General features: G+C 40.9%; 1 protein-coding gene across 1 annotated transcript in view; it reads left to right on the plus strand.

Moving 5' to 3' along the window:
• The window catches only part of LOC307213782 (cAMP and cAMP-inhibited cGMP 3',5'-cyclic phosphodiesterase 10A-like), a 117,402-nt gene that overhangs the window by 33,295 nt on the left and 65,160 nt on the right, over nucleotides 1-18,947 (plus strand). Inside the window, exons 3-5 of the mRNA XM_079971964.1 lie at nucleotides 5,540-5,568; nucleotides 10,385-10,505; nucleotides 12,457-12,506. Of these exons, the coding sequence (XP_079828090.1) occupies nucleotides 5,540-5,568; nucleotides 10,385-10,505; nucleotides 12,457-12,506 (200 nt within the window). The remainder of the gene's footprint in view (nucleotides 1-5,539; nucleotides 5,569-10,384; nucleotides 10,506-12,456; nucleotides 12,507-18,947) is intronic.

Here is an 18,947-nt window from a genome sequence, read left to right on the forward strand (position 1 = left end):
GATAAAGCAGTCACATTGCCTTTGGCTCTTCTTATTTCATCATCTTGGGTTAGCTTATTCTTCCTCACTTCACTCTTTAACCCTCTTATTATTCTTATTCTTATTTCTGAAAAAAAGAAAAATTCTAGATCTCTCTTCCCCCTTTCCTGTTTCCCCTCTTCAGAAGAGGGAGAAGCAGGCAGCTTGCCTGGGGCGTTTACTCCTGGCTACAATTTTTATCTGATTTCACCGATCATGGCTGTGGGCTGAGCTTGGCAGCAGCTAGGATGCTAGAAAGCTTCCTGGAAGCTCTGCAAGTGGCTGTGGCAGTGCTTGCCCCCACCCTGGAAATCAGAGCAGCCCTTTGCAGCTTTGGTTACAGATTGCATCCCTTTGGTACCAGAGGATTCTTACAGGCACAACTATGTTTGTCAAGATTCCCCCAACCCCCCCTGCAATCCATGACAGAAAGGGTTTCCTGACAAGGCCCAGATGGGCCCAGTGCTCCTGAGCAGGCAAAATCAGGCCTTTGGGACCCACTGCTTCCTTGCAGCAGTTGTGTGTGGTGACCTTCTGTTCCCTCATAAGACTCTGCCCTCCCTTAAAAGGTGAGATGGCCTCTTTGGGCTCACAGCAAGCCCTGATGGGTGATTGTGAGACCCAGCAGCCCCATAAGGCTTTGCGAAACACGAAGCATCTACAGTCTACTGCCAGTGTAGTGCAGAAGCAGTTTAGGTGGGAAAAGCAGGAGAAGTGGACCCATCGTTCTAGAGCCAACGTAAGACCAGTTACCCTTGTTCTCCCTGCTGTTTCCTGGCCACTGCATGTCCAGTTCAGTGCCCCAGAGGAAACTAGCTCGGCCCAGTATACCTGAAGGAGCGTCTCCACCCCCATCGTTCTGCCCGGACGCTGAGGTCCAGCGCCGAGGGCCTTCTGGCGGTTCCTTCATTGCGAGAAGCAAAGCTACAGGGAACCAGGCAGAGGGCCTTCTTGGTCGTGGCGCCTGCCCTGTGGAACGCCCTCCCATCAGATGTCAAAGCGATAAATAACAACCTGACATTCAGAAGACATCTTAAGGCAGCCCTGTTCAGGGAAGTTTTTAATCTGTGATATTTTAGTGTATTTTTGGTTTCTATGGAAGCCGCCCAGAGTGGCTGGGGAAACCCAGCCAGATGGGCGGGGTACAAATAATAAATTATTATTATTATATTATTATTATAGCTCAGCACAGGTTGTGACATAGGCTTGTCATTCCTCTCCTTCCTGGGCTTTGAGGATTATCCTTCTGCCCATCCTCCACTTCAAGACAGGCCCAGAGATCTTCCTCTCTCTACCCCAGTCAAGATTAAAGCTGATGCCAAACTATTGATATTGTCCAAGAGGATGGACATCATGTTGTTAGCCTGTATCCTGGGTCTATGCATGTTGGCCTCACAATTCACTTCACAGGCCCAATTGCACGTGAGACCGCTTCAGTGGTTCCTCTTACCACACCAATGGTTGATTATCCACAGCAATCATCTCTATGTTCCAATCCCTCCACATTTACAAGAGAGCATGCACTGGTGGACCAGGGAGACCAACCTTTGGAAAGGTTTGGCTACCAAAGAACCATAACATCAGATACCAAGCCTACAAGACTGGGGAGCACATTGCGAGGGACAGTTAATCTCAGTGGACTGGACAGCCACCAAGTTCCAACACAGCGTCAAGTGGCTCAAACTCTCTGTAGCACAACTAGCCATTCAGTACTTCTGCTGCGGGTGCCTGCTCCATGTCTTGATTAGAACAGACAATCCTAGATAAACAGAGAAGGAGGGACCAAAACAGATCTGCAACAAGAGACTACTTTGTTCCTGTTCTGGGCAGAGAAGCATCTCTTTAGCATCTCTCTGAAACACATCTCTGGTACATCCAACACACAGGCCAATTGTCTGAGTTGCACCAGGCTGGATCCAAGGGAATGGATGCTTCACAACTTGGTGTTCAGACACCTTCAGTGAACCCTGGGCCCATTCAATGTGGACCTCTTTGCCTCCCATACTACTACTAGAGGATCCAGGACCCAGGAGCAGAGGCCTGGGACATTCTGATATCACCATGGCCTCTTGGATTCCATTATGCTTTTCCTCTGGTGGTGATCCTACCAAGAATTCTGTACAAGATATGGGAACAGGCAAAACTAGTCCTAGTGGTGCCCCCCATTGGCCCCACCATCTTTGTTTCTTTGAGTTTCTAGTTCTGACAGTGATCACTGCATGGACACTCCCAATCCTACCAGACCTCATATCCCAGGGACCAGTATCCACCCAGATCTGGCTTTAGAGTTTACTGGGATGCAATAAAAACAATGTGTAATTTAATATATTATTCACCACAGTCAATGTGATCTCTGTACTTGCTTGCCAAGACCGTTGATGTCTGTTTTCATTTTATTGACATTTGCTCTTAAATTTTGATACAAGAACTTCATTACAAAGTGGGGGCGGTGGGAGCCTCTTGGACCTTCAAAGGTGACTCATCCGCCTGCATAAAACAGCCTCGCTTCTTCAAGGCTGCTTTCTCTCTGCAGAGGTGAGCACACCTCTATTGTCATAGAACAAAGCACTGTGATGAAACAGCCTCAGAAGATCCCTTGAGGGAATTCATCACTGAATGTTGAGCTGAGCAGCCTGCAGGAGCAAAGCAGGCACAGCACAAAGTAACAGTTCGGGTTGTCCTGTATATAGAGAGTCTGCTTGCTCCTAAACATTTTAAAGGCTTTTGCCCTTTCTGTGTTACAATAAAGTGAAAGCTCTTAATTCTGTTTGGAGAGGTTTCTGCTATATAACATTAAATTCAGGGAGTTGTGGCAGGTATAAATTCATTTGGAAGAAAAGATAGGGAGGCTACAGAGAAATGCGTGAAGAGAAAAACATTTTAGAGTTGCATTCTTTTTCTTCTATGTATTTCAGAGATGAAATGAACATGTCACATGAAATAATATAATTTTCATGCTTTTTTCTAGTTACATGTTTAATTATTTTCTCCACTGAGTGTTTTTTTTATTATGCTGATAGCTCAGTTGGTTAGAGTTTGGTGCTAATAATGCCAAGGTCACAGATTCGATCCCCGTAAGGGACAGCTGCATATTCCTGCATTGCAGGAGGTTGGACTAGATGATCTTCAGGGTCTCTTCCAACTCAGTTATTCTATTCTATTCTGTTCTGTTGTACCATGAATCTTTACTCCACAGCATTCATCCCATTGTCCCACTCCTTTTCCACTCTTTAGTGCTAAATGAGAGCAAATCTCAATTTGGAGAGAACCTGAATTGCCATTTGCTCTGAATGAGTGCTAAAGAGTGGTTTTCCCTGAGGGGAAAGCAGCAGGACAAGAGGAAGTGCGGATAAGCCCTTAGGAAAAAGGTAGAGTATTATTCAAAACAGATTTGTTCAAATATCCTGAAGAAATAAAGGAATGTATGTTCTTGTCATTTTTCCAGTGCTCGTGTTTGTCCAGAGGACATTTGAACATTTGCTCAGTGTCATATTTTCAGTCCCTAGAGTACAGTGCATAAAATACGTCTTTAGTACAAATGTACGTATGTTGTAGTTACAGTAGGGTTCCTTCAGAGAGAATGAAATAGTTCCCTTGACGTAAATCTGTTCTACATTGGATTCCTGCTCTCTCCCATGTGGTAACCTATCATTTCTACTGCTAATGATCCCCTTACCCTTGTTGACGTTAGCAGACAATTCCCAAGGGGTATTTCCTTTTGTTTCTCTTGTCAGCTGGTCTGAAAAGAGGGAACTGTTCAGTCTTGACTTTTCTGCAGATGTTGAGGATTGCATTGGAAAGTTCAGCAAAAGTCTGTTTGTTTTCAATGTACTCAAGAACACAGAAACCAAGTGAGCCAGTGAGCCAATATATTTTATATTCTGTGGCAGATTAACATTAGGAGGAGAGAAGTTACAGGAATTTACTCTCGTTTTTAATCATGCAGGATTATTGTTTCATGGTTATTTTGTTTTGGCTTTTTTTGTATAAAGGAACCTCAACGCATACAGGTGAAAAAAAAGATACATCAGTCAGAACATCACATTGATTAGTGAGGAAAAGCAACCATTTGCATTCAGCTTGAAATCTTTCCAAACATTGTACAGTATATCGAAAACAAAACACAGAGACTGTTACAATTTGTTCTTATGTGACTGAGCCAAATCTGTAGACTTTGGCTGGTCTGTAAAACACCAGTTCACAGTAACTTGAAACTCCCCTAGGTATTGCCCCATCCCACAAGCATGTCCTCAATTTTAAAATTCATAATTCCATATATATTGGTGGGTTAGTAATCTGGCAGGCAGGCTCCAAAGAGTGTGCAGCAGAGACAGAGGACCAGGGGAGTGACCCAGGAGAGCGGGGCCAGTGATTTATGGGGTGTCACACCACCTGCAAGGCAGTAGCCAGGGAAGTGAGACTGAGGGCATTTGAAGGTGGAGGAAGGTGCACAGGATGTGGCGGAAGAAGAAGGGATAGATCTGGTGTGGGATGGATTAGTAGATTCTTCAGCTTCCCCCATCCCACTGTCTCCTAGAACCAGGAGGGGCTTGAAAAGGGAAGAGCATGCAGGAGAAGTCTCATGCTGTGGGCATGCAACCTGTCAGAGGAAGGTATATAATGCAGGGGAGGGGAGTGGCCCCACTGTTGCTGAACCTGCTCCATAGGGCAGACCTGTGGACAGTTGCCTAGAGGCTAAGAGCACTGTGGAAGTTGCTGTAAGTGCTTCTCTTGCCAATAAAGAGTTAATTATTAGACATGTGTCTTCCTTCTCTGGACCAGGCTGTGTCAGCACTCAGTTGGTGCAGTGTTGCTAGAGAAAGCACAAGAAAACTTCTCAGCTCTATTCCACCAATATATTTCATGTGTCTTGTTTAAGGCAGAAGGTTAAAGAGCCAGACCACCCCTAGCCTGGCGCTCATGGTGGCCTAGGCAGAAGGTGGGCAGGGAAGAAAATGCCCCTTCACTGTGCCAGTTCCCAGAATGGGGCAACAAAGAAGTCTGGATCAGACCCACTGCTGTCATATGATGGCAGCATGTCTTCTACCAAAATGCCTCATACCGGGAGGTTTCCTATGCATGCTGCTGGTGGGCTGCAGCCTCTGGTAACTTCCACTTGCCCATTGTTTGGCTGGGTGCACCAGGGAAGAATGTCATGGAAATTTGCAATTCAGATTTCATACCATCTTACCAGTGCCTTTAGCAGCATTGAGGTGCCATAAGATGGACATGTACCCAAGGGTCTGGATTGTAGATTCAGGGAGCATAGAAGTGTGACTTTTCCCCCAATGCAAGCTGCAAATATGAGCCATATATTAAATAGATTTGAATTCTTAAAACTTACCAAAATTAAGTATTCTGCTGAAAATAAGGATGTGGAATAAAACAATTCGAAATATATTGTGATGTAATAGACACTGAAAGCAGCAGTAGGATTATTTAACGTTGGATTTTTTTTTGAAAATTAAAATTATCCCAAACTTTCCAGGAGCATCTAATTGTTTGCTTCCTTTTCTTACAGATGTTTCGACTCCTAAGCATATCAGCAGGGTAAGTACCGTACAGGTGTGTCTCTGTTCCCCAGAACATAAAACTGTCCAAGCAGCCTTCTGTTGATTTGAAATGAATTTCCTGATGCGTTGCACTTCATTCATTGAATTAGCTCCAGAGAAATTGCTGGTGAGCACACTAACAACTTTCAGACCAATTAAAATACCATTCAGAGCCTTAAGAAGTAAATAAGGACATGGTACGTTGCAACCAAATGTATTGAAACTGTGATTAGGGATGTGTGAGCCACCCCCAACTTGCCCTGGAAATTAAGCGAGTTTGAAAAAACAAAAATCCCCTATTACTTAAGTTTCATCACTCTTTCCAGCCTCTTGCCTCGCATTGTGAAAACTTCCTCCTCCCTCCTCCCTCCTTCCAACCTGCAAAAAAGCCTTCCTTTGAGGAAGGGGGAATGGCTAGCAGGTGTGGGGAGCAGAAAAGGCCCCTTGGAGGCTGGATCCTAGTCTACTTGAGTGCGGAGTGTGCATTTCCATCTCTCACCTTTCAGATACTATGTTTTTACTGTAATTTTACTGGTGTTAGCTGCCCTGAGCCTGGCTCTGGCTGGGGAGGGTGGGGTATAAATAAAATTTATTATTATTTATTTAAACTGCCCTGCTCAAACCGTTGTACTCTGGATCTGTGCATACTTCACAGGCACTAGGTTGGGGCAAAAGCAGCTGGGGGAATTCCAGGGGTAACATGCCTGGTTAAAAACTTCCTTTCCCCCCTCCCAATCCCTTGTCAGCAAATCACCCCCTTCCAAGAGCATTTTGCAGTATAGAAGGAATGTCAGGTTAATGTCACACATGGCTGCAATGTAGTGTGCTGTTTCCCCCTAAATAATCCACACTGCTTTTGTTAACTTTGAATGAGGCTATTGTGTGTTCCAGAGTGCTGCTGTGAATGCAGAAATCCCAGTGTATAATTCAAGGGCTCTCTGAATCACAGCCAGAAGAATTAATATTTCCAGATTTCTCATGCAATTGCATATGGAGCAACATTTGAATCTATTAGGCTTAGCTAAGGAATGAGTGACACCAAATAGGTACCCAATCCTAAGTGATCTTCCTGAACTTTGTAACAAAGAACTGTACAAATTGTAACATTGGAAGGGACCTTGAGAGCCATCTAGTCCAACCTCTTGCAATGCAGGAATTCTTTGCCTATTGTTGGGCTCGAACTCAGAACCCTGAGATTAAGCTATCCTGAATTGCTTATAATTGGGTATCTACATTATATATGATTTTATGTATACTTGTGAAGGTAAAATTGGTGCTGATCCTTTACCATGTAAAGGTCTGATTAGTTTCTGAACTGAGACCTGCTCAAGTTACAGTGGTGCCTCGCAAGACGAAATTAATCTGTTCCGTGAGGCTCTTCGTATAGCGTTTTTTTCGTCTTGCGAAGCAAGCCCACTGACAGCTTAGCGGATTAGCGCTATTAGCGGTTTAGCAGCTTTTAGCGATCAGCTGTTAAGCGGCTTATCAGCAGATCAGCTGATAAGCGGCTTAGCGCCTTAGGAAAAGGGGGGAAAAAGGGGAAAAAACCCGCAGGAACTCGCAAGACATTTTCGTCTTGCGAAGCAACCCCTTAGGGAAATTCGTTTTGCGAAGCGCCTCCAAAACGGAAAACCCTTTCGTCTAGCGGGTTTTCCGTCTTGCAAGGCGTTCGTCTTGCGGGGCACCACTGTATTTTTGGTTGTTGTGATTTACAGAACATATTCCTTTCAAATGCCAACTTGAAACATTGATAAGAAATGGTATGCTGGAAATGTTGCAACATTGTAAACCATTTCCCAAATTATGCATATTGTGAGCAAATCACTGAATAAAAAGCATCTTGCTGTTTTGAAAAGTAGTTCATTGATGGAAATGCCTTAAATTATTAAAAGTTTTAAAATGGAAATGTACTTAAAAATTTCTAGCTAAACCATTTCCCTGTGTGCCATAAAAACCTGACTAACAGTAAAAAGAAAAACTAGACTCTTAGTTCTTATTAAATCAGAGTGTCCTGCCATAATTTCTGGAGTGAGTTTATCCAAGCAGTCTTTGTTCTACTGGTATGATATCACTGTCAATCTGAGCTGTAGGAGTCCTACTGTACGAATGCGCTTAATCACAATATAAAATGCAGCCCCTCAAAAATGGAAAATACTTTCATGAGATTTTCTTTGCAACACACCTCTGCTCTTTCCAAGTAGAATGTTTTTGCATTTTCTGATCGATGAGTCAGGGAGTGGAAATTGCAGACATTTTCCCTTCCTTTCTTACCATGCTATAATCCCCTCTCTTTATTTATTTCTCTCATCTTAGCACAGAGCTTTCTAGACTACAGGTGGATCTCAGTTCACTGCTAAGGATTAGTTAGAGAAATATCAACATGAGGTGTTATTTTTCTGTAATTTTTGCAGTCATTTTAAGAAATACACATCCCACCTGATGCTGGTAATTTGAGATGCAGCTGTGTGAAATTCAGCCATTGAATGCTGCATGTATTTTATTTCCTATAGTTCCAGCTCTTTCCCCCTATGCCAAGCTGAAGATAGCACTAGGAAAACTGTTGAAGTACTTCACTGATTGCTGTGGCATGCTTTCAATAAAACATTGCCATCTGTTGCTAGTAGTTCTCTCATGCGTTGCTGCTGTATCTCTTTAAGGGCACATGGACACTATAAATGTTTACACTTTCTGGCTTCTTCAGGGGATCCTGGGAATTGTACTTCTGTGAAGTGAAGTGTTATTGTTTCCTAACTGTTGTGCTATGCTGTGTTGTGCTGGAGGAAATTACAACAGTGAGGCTGAAACATTCACAACAACTGACTGCAATCCTATATACACTGGTAGTAACACCCATTGAAATTTATGCATAGGATAGTTCCATCAAGCAGGCTTAGGTTTTGCCGTCTTTGTGAGATAATATTGAAGACATATCATGGAGGAGAATGCATATATATTTTGAGAGAGACAAGTTTTGCTCATTTGGCAGTATGTGCTTGCTCACATTTCTTCCTTGGCATTCAGCCATATTTAGACTTGGTTACATGTGCCCTGTGGGTGTAGAATCTTCTGCTGTTGTGTATTATACATTAGAAGATGTGCACTTTTAAGTTATACTTGTCATTCAGCTCATCATCCTCAGTAAGTTATCTATAATGCATTTACTTGGGGTTTTCTTCCATAACTTTCAGCTGGCTATTTGTCTAACTCTTAATCTGAAGCTGAAATGTGAGAGCATAAGGCAGGAGTGTGTTGCCCTAGGGCTTCATGTGGCCTCAGTCTAATTTCATGCATCCCTTGACATGGCAGGAAGAGAGAGAAAAGGGGATGAAAACAGAGAGGAATGGAGTGTCCAGGGATTTGTGTTTGACCCCCCCCCCCACCAACTGAACTGGGAGGAGAAGGAGTGGTGACTCTATGGCTGGCTGATGGGCAAGTCATAGACAGAAAGACGTGGAAATTATACTTTACTAATGTATTGCCTTGGCAATATGGAAATTTAAATTATGGTATTTTATTTCTCAGTACTATATATATATATATATATATATATATATGTTGAAGACCATTTTCTGCTTTATCTGAAAATTTATCCTAAGCTCTAAATTTAGAATTGTAATAACGCTCCCTCTGTCTTGCTCTCATTAGCCTTTAAATGAAAACAGCACCTTTTTAAAACTTAAAAATGTCACTTTTTAAATACTCTTTGTTCTGCTGTCAAGTGTAAAAAGCACTCTTAATTTCATTTTATGATCTAATATTTCAGGTCCTTCACTCCTTTATCATTGTTAAGAAATGCAAAGAGGAACTTTTTCATGTAGTTATGAACAGCAAAGAAATTACCCTGAAAGTGTGGTTTAAATCATCTAAAAAATGGAAGCTTTTATAAAAAATTATATAAATGTTTTAATACACACACACACACACACACACACACACGTAGGCTGTTTAAAATTGAACAAGTAATTTAAAATTTTGTGCTCAGAAAGAATACTGTTCTTTTATTCTTTTACATGGATAGCTGAATTAGTTTAAGAAATTTTCACTTAATTTACAGTTAGTTTTGACTACATTTGTTCATGTTAGATGTTAGTTTGCAGTTGAACCATGCACAGTTCAAAGAATTTGTGATCCTTGCTTTTAAACGATCATAGGTTAATAGTTTTCAATATAAACCTGATATGGAAGTTCTGCCATGTAAGAAATCAATATATTGATTCTTCAGTTAGCATTGCCAAAATGTTTATCTGTGTAGGGCCTACACACTGTAGGCAAACATAATTGGTTGAATCCAGTCTGTGGTCTACACTGAGCTAAGTGCAGTTCTGCAGGGTTTCCAGCCTTACCTGGAGATGCCAGAGATTAATCCTGGAATATTCTGCATGCAAAGCATGGGCCCTGCCACTGAGCTATGAGAGTTCTTTCTTTCTTTCTTTCTTTCTTTCTTTCTTTCTTTCTTTCTTTCTTTCTTTCTTTTTTCTTTCTTTCTTTAAATTATTATAATTATAATTATTATTTACTTCTGTTGTGCTAATAGAAAAGGAGAGTATCTTTAGGTTGTTGTGCTTCACCATTCCCTGACGTCCTTCTCCTTAAGCATGGACTTCACTTTCTCTTTTGGGTTTTCTGTTGCTTTAGATTAACCAACTACTACTGCTGCTGCTGTATTAATAATTTTTATTAAAATTTAAACAATAAGAACACCAAACCTATTTCTAAAATAGGAGCTGTAAAACACCAAATCAAATAATGTCTGATCATATTGATTTTTCATAAAAGTTTTAATAGTTCTTCAATATGTGCTTGTTTTTCAATAGTACCAGAATCCTGATATCCAAGCAGTGGTATATGATCTGAACGGCTTTATAGAGCAGCGGATGGATATAGGAGGGCACAATCAACTGCTCTTATATGAATTGAGTAGCATCATTCGAATGGGTAAGAAAACATTTATTATGTTTCTTATGTTGGATCCAAGATTCAAAGGCGGAAATATACAGTAAATGCTTCTGTATTTGACTGAATTACTAAACAAGCAGTGCACTTAAGGCTTAATGTTGGAAAGGTACTTTCAAATGTTTCAGAGTATAGAATATCTTCCAGTATTTGGCCAAGGAGTGCAGTCTGGGATTCCCCCTTTTCTTCCTAATGTCTCAACAAATGAAACTGATTTGTAAAAATGTTACATGGAAAAAATGCGAGAGAGAGAGAGAGACATTGCACATACTTTTGTAAATCAAGAAAATATTTAATAAAAATACATTTAAAAAAGAGTACTTAAGAAAACAAACACAGTATCGCATTTTTTCTAGTTTTTTTAAAAAAAATCAGTCCCTTACCCACTGAAACCCCTGGAAGAAAACTATTTCCCCCAATAATAATAATAATAATAATAATAATAATAATATATAATAATAATTTATTATTTGTACCCCACCCATCTGGCTGGGTTTCCCCAGCCACTTTGGGCAGCTTCCAACAAAGATTAAAAATACATTAAAATGTCACACATTAAAAACTTCCCTGAACAGGGCTGCCTTCAGATGTCTTCTAAATGTCAGGTAGTTGTTTATTTCCTTGACATCTGATGGGAGGGCGTTCCACAGGGCGGGCGCCACTACCAAGAAGGCCCTCTGCCTGGTTCTCTGTAGCTTTGCTTCCAACAGTGAGGGAACCGCCAGAAGGCCCTCAGCGCTGGACCTCAGTGTCCAGGCTGAATGATGGGGGTGGAGACGCTCCTTCATGGTTTCAAAATTGCAAAAAACCAAAACAACCCCATCCACCCACCTCTCCTTCTCAACAGATGACTACATATCTACAGAGCCTCTTGCCTATAGAGGCTACATGTGCATTTCTCCCTCCTCTCCCTGGTGCTTCTCACCCCCTCTCTCTCTCACACACATGGGTGTCTACAGGAATTTTTTGAGCAGGGGTATTTTCAGCAGAGGATAAAATGAAATACTGAAAGCTTGGATCAGGCTGATTTCCCATGGAAAAAATGTGAAGAATGGTGTCTGCGTTTTGCCTCCTATCTTAGGTTCTAAAAATAATAGAAACTTACATAAAGGAAATAAAAGAAAGCTTGGCATCTAGGGATTATGGTTTATCCCAGGGTCACCAAAGAAAGGCCTTCATCCACATGCACCAGATCAGCAACCCCTGGTTTAGAGGGCAGTTGTGAAAAGTAGTTCATTGGGCGAGGTTGAAGATCATTGCATTGCACTTCAAGGGAAAAAAATGGAATACAAATGTAAACGATAATTATAATTAATAATAGGTGGAGCAAATTATTTTTGCATAACAGTTTTGTTCACATGATTCAGATTTTCATCTTGCTCTTACCTTTTTTTCGGCAATGCAAAGAAGAATGAGAATCAAGGCAGGTTGAAAAAGATTGCAGGTTTTTAACAGGAGCTGGTGGAATAATTAGTGATACGACAAGACTGATGGCTTTGATGGTAACTATACAAGACATTGAAAATCTCCCCCCTACACCCGCCCCCACCACTGGAAGCTCTTTCTAGCTTTCAAAGTTTTGTCTTGTATTTTCAGTTTATACTTAGATATTTTGAACAAAACAAGATCATTGTATAATTTGTTGTGTCCATAGCTAGGAGCTTACAAATAGAATGTTTTAACATATATTTTATGCCAGATTCCATTGAGAACATATTTCATGTAAAGAGCATCACAGATGAATGTAATATGAATGTAATATTATGAATGTAATAAAGTAATTTTGTGTTATTCATAAACTTCGTTTTTAGTGAAATATAGTTTAGTATAGTTCTTCATAAAAGATTAATAAAGAAAGCTAGCTGGGCATGCCCTATATAACCTCAGCAAGTATATCAGTCTTTTCCTTAATGTTTTAATTGTTCTTTGGCAGCTACAAATGCTGATGGATTTGCACTGTATTTCCTGGGTGAATGCAATAATGTAAGTATGTAAAGAACTCCCATCTGCAAGCCACTTAATGCAATGTACTGTAGAAGGTTTAACAGGGGTTAACCAGCTATGCATTGATTATGAGATGTGGTTCTGTAAATGCAGCTAACAATCTGTATTGATGAACAAATTGTTCTCTGCTGACCTACCAAAAGAATCTCCATTAATTAATAGCTTTGTTTAAATTTGTATTACTAAACTGGAAAAGGTATGGGTTGACTTCTTTTTTTTTAAAAAAATATTTTTTTAAATTTTCATAGTACACAATATACATACAAGATCCCTTCACCAAAAAATAGTACACAAAAAAGCCAGAACAAATACACCAAAAAACCATATAGAAAAAAAGAAATAAAAAAGAAAAAAGGAAAAGAAAAAAACCAACCATTCAATACAATTTTTTTATATATAACTAACTGGACTTCCTCACATCTCCTTTACCCTGCATTATTTATATTAAAAATATCAGCAAATTATTACCTTGTTTCATACCTTATTTTGTACTTTCCAAATATTATACTTCTAGATTTAAGATAATTTTTATCATTTACTCATACCTTAAATTTAAACATATTGTTGCCTTAAATTTCGACCTTTTCTTACTTATAACTTAATTTTCTATTTTACAAAATCTATTTTCTGGAACTGAGATTTTCTAAATCGTGCAAATACTTAACATTCATACAACTTATATTGTTTTTGTAAATAGTCCTTAAACTTCTTCCAGTCCTCTTCCGTTGTTTCTTCTCCCAAGTCTCGGATTCTGCCAGTCATTTCAGCCAATTCCATATAATCCATCAATTGCGTCTGCCACTCTTCCAGTGTGGGCAAGTCTTGTGTCTTCCAATACTTTGCAATAAGTATTCTTGCTGCTGTTGTCGCATACATAAAGAAACTTCTGTCCTTCTTTGACACTTTCTGGCCGACAATGCCCAAGAGGAAGGCCTCCGGTTTCTTAACAAAGGTATATTTAAATACCTTTTTTAGTTCATTATAGATCATTTCCCAGAAGACCCTCACTTTTGGGCATGTCCACCAGAGGTGAAAGAATGTCCCCTCAGCCTCTCTACATTTCCAACATTTATTATCAGACAGGTGATATATTTTTGCAAGCTTGACTGGGGTCATGTACCACCTATATATCATTTTCATAATATTCTCCTTCAAAGCATTACATGCCGTGAATTTTATTCCGGTGGTCCATAACCTTTCCCAGTCCTCAAACATAATGTTATACCCAATATCCTGAGCCCATTTTATCATGGCTGATTTAACAGTCTCATCCTGTGTGTTCCATTTAAGCAGCAAGTTATACATTCTCGAAAGTACCTTAGTCTTTGGTTCCAACAGTTCTGTCTCTAATTTCGACTTCTCCACCTGGAATCCTATCTTTTTATCTAATATAAAAACCTCTTGAATTTGAGCGTAGTGTAACCAATCTTGCACCTTATTCTTTAATTTCTCCAAGCTCTGCAACCTCCATTTGTCTCCAATTTTTTCTATTATTTCCCAATATTTCGGCCAACAGGCCTCCATATTGAGTCTTTTCCGGGCCTTAGCCTCCATTGGTGATAGCCATCTCGGGGTCTTACTTTCTAGTAAGTCTTTATATTTTGTCCAGACAATAAATATTGCTTTTCTGACAATATGGTTTTTGAACATTTTATGAATCTTTACCTTGTCGTACCACAAGTATGCATGCCAACCAAAAGCATTCTTAAACCCTTCCAGATCTAGGACATCAGTGTTCTCAAGAAGTAACCAATCTTTCATCCAGCAGAAAGCTGCAGCTTCATAATATAACTTTAAATCTGGCAGGGCAAACCCCCCTCTTTCTTTTGCATCAGTTAATATTTTAAATTTTATTCGGGGCTTTTTGCCCTGCCAGATAAACTTAGAAATATCTTTCTGCCATTTTCCAAAACATTCCACTCTGTCCACAATCTGTAGAGTTTGAAACAAAAACAACATCTTTGGCAATACATTCATCTTTATAGCTGCAATTCGACCCAGCAAGGAAAGTTTCAATCTTGACCAAATTTCTAAATCCTTTTTAATTTCTGACCAACATTTTTCATAATTATCTTTAAATAAATTCAAGTTTTTAGCAGTCAAATTAACCCCTAGGTACTTCACTTTTTTAACCACATTTAACTCTGTCTCATTCTGAAACCTTTCTGCTTCCAAAGATGTCAGATTTTTTACCAAAACCTTAGTTTTTTGCTTATTCAATTTGAATCCCGCCACCCGACCAAACTCATATATCAGTTCCAAAACTCTTTTCATACTAGATTCTGGCTCCTGTAATGTTATTACCAAGTCATCTGCAAAAGCTTTCAATTTATACTGTTTCACTCCGACCTGTATTCCTTGCACCAACCGGTCCTCCCTAATCATGTTCAAAAGCACCTCTAGGACTGAAATAAATAACAGAGGGGATAAGGGGCAACCTTGTCGTGTTCCTTTTTCAATTTTAAACTCTTCTGTCACCACATTGTTAACTATCAATTTAGCTTTTTGCTCTGAGTAAATTGCCTCTATTCCATTTTCAAACCCCCGTCCCACTCCCATCCCTTCCAAGTTTTTCTTCATAAACCTCCAAGAAATGTTGTCAAAGGCCTTCTCCGCATCAATAAAAATTAACACTGCTTTTGTGTTAATATTAGTTTGCAAAAGTTCCAAAATGTCTATAATGTTCCTAGTATTATCAAACAAATGTCTACCTGGAAGAAAGCCTGCCTGATCTTTATGAATTACTTCATTTAGCACTTTTTTAAATCTACTTGCCAAGGGTATGGGTTGACTTCTTGCTGCTGCCCTAAGTACACATACTTCCATTGAACTCCTTGGGATAGACCTCTGAGTTTAGGACTACCAATGTTTTCATTTGATTGTGAAAATTGCCAATTTTTCTTTTCTTCATTAACATGATCCATCCCTTATCCTGGGGCTCATAAGTTACCTTAGGGGTATTTTTTGAGAAAAGCTATGAATTGTTTTTGTGAAAGACCAAGCACGTGGTTTTCTCTGGATCACTTTGTCTACATCCTTGTTGATATTTTCAGGTAATGTTAATAACCTACGTAGCATGGTCTTTTGCAAAAACCATGTTTCCTTTTATATACCCTATTTATCCACAGATCTAACAATTCTGCCATTAAAAGTGCTTGCCTCTAATTAAATTATGTTTCATAGGCCAACATCTTGTAGGAAGGCTTATTTTAATTTTGTTTAATCCCCTCCCCCCATGAATTCACATTTAAGTCCTTGAAGAACTATTGGGTATATGCCCTCTAGTGACACCAATCTATTGGAGTTTGAAAGTTGATAACTTTTTCCTTTCTAAGAATTATTGTGAGTATTACCTCCCTGACAAATGGATGAGAATAGCAATGTAGCTATGAGATGGGTTCAGTAGTGGCTGGCGGGATGCTGTAGGCATGACTATGCTGCTGACTTGGCTTCTCAACACCACATGTGGCTGCCAGTTACTGAGATAAGGAGGGGCCAGGCACTGTGGAGTTTAGCAGAGTCAATCTTAAGCTCCTACTATTACGTTCACACTGTGCTGAGCTCCCCACTGCCTTGGTCCTTTTTCTCCTAGTGATGGGCAGCAATGTGTGGCATTGGGAACCCAGATCAGCAACACAGCCCTGTCAGCCACTGCTGGGTAGGTTTCTCCTTTCCGTACGTGTTGACATGATACATTTACTCTGAAAATGGTAGTAAGAAGCCAGAGAAACAATACATGCTTATGCTTTAAGGTGAATTTATTATGCTCTTATTCTAGAATACCAAACATTGAATTCTTATAATTCTACACAATGCGCATGCCACCTTGTGACTCTGCTAAACATTTTATGCCATGGAATAGCTTATAGCTGTCCCTTACTGAACCTAGTAATGGGAATTACTGTATTTCTTATGGGTTGAATTCAGAGAACCGCAAGTGGAACTATTCCCGCAGCAGGACTTTATTGGAACCTCCTCTGCATTGCAACCTTCTGCAACTCCCCAAAGCCACTCTTGGGGGCTGTGGGGCTTTCCAGGATGGTGTGGGAAGAGGCATTGCGTGGACAGGCGGAGTCCCCAGATCCCGAGCGGTCCCCCCTCCCCCGTCATGTGGAATAACGACTCAAGACAACGTGCTATGGGATTAAATTGGCCACAACTTTATTAAATTTCAAATGTGGGTATTGGGCGTTCTCCTTCCCCAGTCCCCAGCCGGGGACCTAGGGAGCATCAGGGTTATCCAGTGTGTGTGTGGGGGGGATGGGCCGGCTCTGGAGAACATATGTTCAAGCAGAGATAGCCACCCCCGTTACGCCGCCGCCACAGGGGAGAGCAATGACGACCTTTCGGCGTACGGTCAAAGCCTCCCTTCAGAAAACCCCTTTAACAGGGAACCCTGGTATCGCCGCCGCAAAGAGGAAGATGGACTAAAGGATTCCGCCCAAGGCCTGATACCGCCAAAGTTGTGACGTTTTGCTACGGGAAAGGCGAAACCTGCCAATGCAGGGAAATTCCTTTCCAGACCTTTAACAGCGACCTTAACGTAGCAGCGCCCGCATACCTGTGAAGAAAAGTTAACCTGCAAAACCTGTGAAGAAAAGTTAACCTGCAAAATAAGACATTAACTGAGGGTAGGTAGGGTGGGAAAAGCTCTGGAGCCAAGTGAGGATTCCCAGGTAAGATCCTCCCTTTATTGTGTAGGCAGGTAATCCCTCCCCTACCTGGCCTGGTCTCCTTGGCAACGCTTCCCCCAGGTGGGATTGGACAACTGACTGAGGTAGGCGGAGACCTTCAGGTATCCCACCTGAGGGAAGGCAAAGCCAAGCCTATGCTGTTGGAGCCGCTCCAGATCTAGGGGCTGCACGCGTCCACGCAAAGGGCGCCCCCCGTTTTAAGTGGGGAGCGGTCATTGGGGATGTACATAATGGAGAAATCAGCAGAATTTGGGGGGCTGCCTCGGACAAGTGAAAGTGTCTTTCCGTGATGCCAAGCCAGAGTTACTTACTTTTCATGCATTTTTTGTTGGGGAGAGATTAGATGAGGCAAAACATTATTTGTTTAAGAACATAAGAAGATTCCTATTGGATCAGGCCAACCTGGTGCCCTTCACTTGCTTTGGGATACAAACCCCATCAGCCAATGATCAGGGATGATGGGATTTTCACCTGGAAGTTTGGGTAGGCTAAAGTATAGTTGGGCATAAAATTGGCACAAAATAGTTAGGCCATTGCTGCACTTCTGAAATCTGAATCTGAAGCATACAAGTACACTTGCTGGTGGTTTCCTGATCACGCCATTGTCAGTGCACCAACCTACTCACAGCCGCACTCCTTGCTGACAGCCCAGCTCTTGCTGATGGTTTCTTTTATAGCAGAGCTTTCAGAGTAACTCACAATAGCCAGATTCATATGCAATACTAAGTTATGGTTTGTGCATGGTTTTTGTTAATAAACAATGTTTAAAGCTCAAGGTGACCCACAGACAAACAGCCCTTAGCTTGTTACATCAAAGGTTGGTTTTTCTCTTCCCTGCCTATTCTGCACTTCCCACTTGATATGCCAAATGCCTTGGCATTATCCTAGTACTGGCATTGCCTCATTGTGTTGTCATCCCCATCTCCATGTGTTGGCTTTGCAAATGGGCAGGGAAATCCCCTTGGAACTCTTCAGCTGCTCTTGGCAATGGCTGCAGTCCACCAGAATCCCTCCTCTCTCCCCCCCACCCCTTGAAGAAACATCATATACATTCTCTTTAGCCAAGAAGCTCATTTCCTTCTTCCTTGCATCACACTGGGGTTGATGTTTTTCCCAGCACAAGATCCAATGCAGCATTATTCAGTACCATTCCCCACATCCCTCAGTGAAACAGTGCTTTTCTATGCAAGATTCAACCCTGCATTTCCCCAAAGTCTTTCCACCTCTCTTTTTATGGGGTGAAGGGAATTGCTGGGCCCAAGTAGCAGTTCGTGGTAAGAAAGGAATAGGATAGAAGCATATGTGAGTAATAGTGCACTTACCCCCTAAGTATCTTAGTACAGAGGATGATAATCCTCTTCAAAAACAAACAAACACGGAGCAGAGTCCCATTTCTACCATGTTCTCTTACCTGACAGACTGTTTGGGGCGTGGGAGAAGTTCCTTTACAACTCAACCTGATTTTATTATAAAAGTAATGGCTGGGATTTTGAATTGGCTCCCATTGGCAAGAGTATTCCTTAAGCAGAATTCCATTTCTATGATGACCTCCATAGCAATTTTCCATCCATGCTTATTTTCATTTGGAGCGTTGCATCATTTAGCAAAATCAGTTGAGTTGGAAAAGTTTCATAAGGACAAAATAGTGAATTAACCTTCCCCTGCCTCCAAATAACAATGCCGTATTTCAGCATTTCAAAAAATGTAAATGAATGTAAACTACTGA

This window comes from Podarcis cretensis (assembly GCF_951804945.1).
Source record: "Podarcis cretensis genome assembly, chromosome: 3".
NCBI lineage: Eukaryota > Metazoa > Chordata > Lepidosauria > Squamata > Lacertidae > Podarcis > Podarcis cretensis.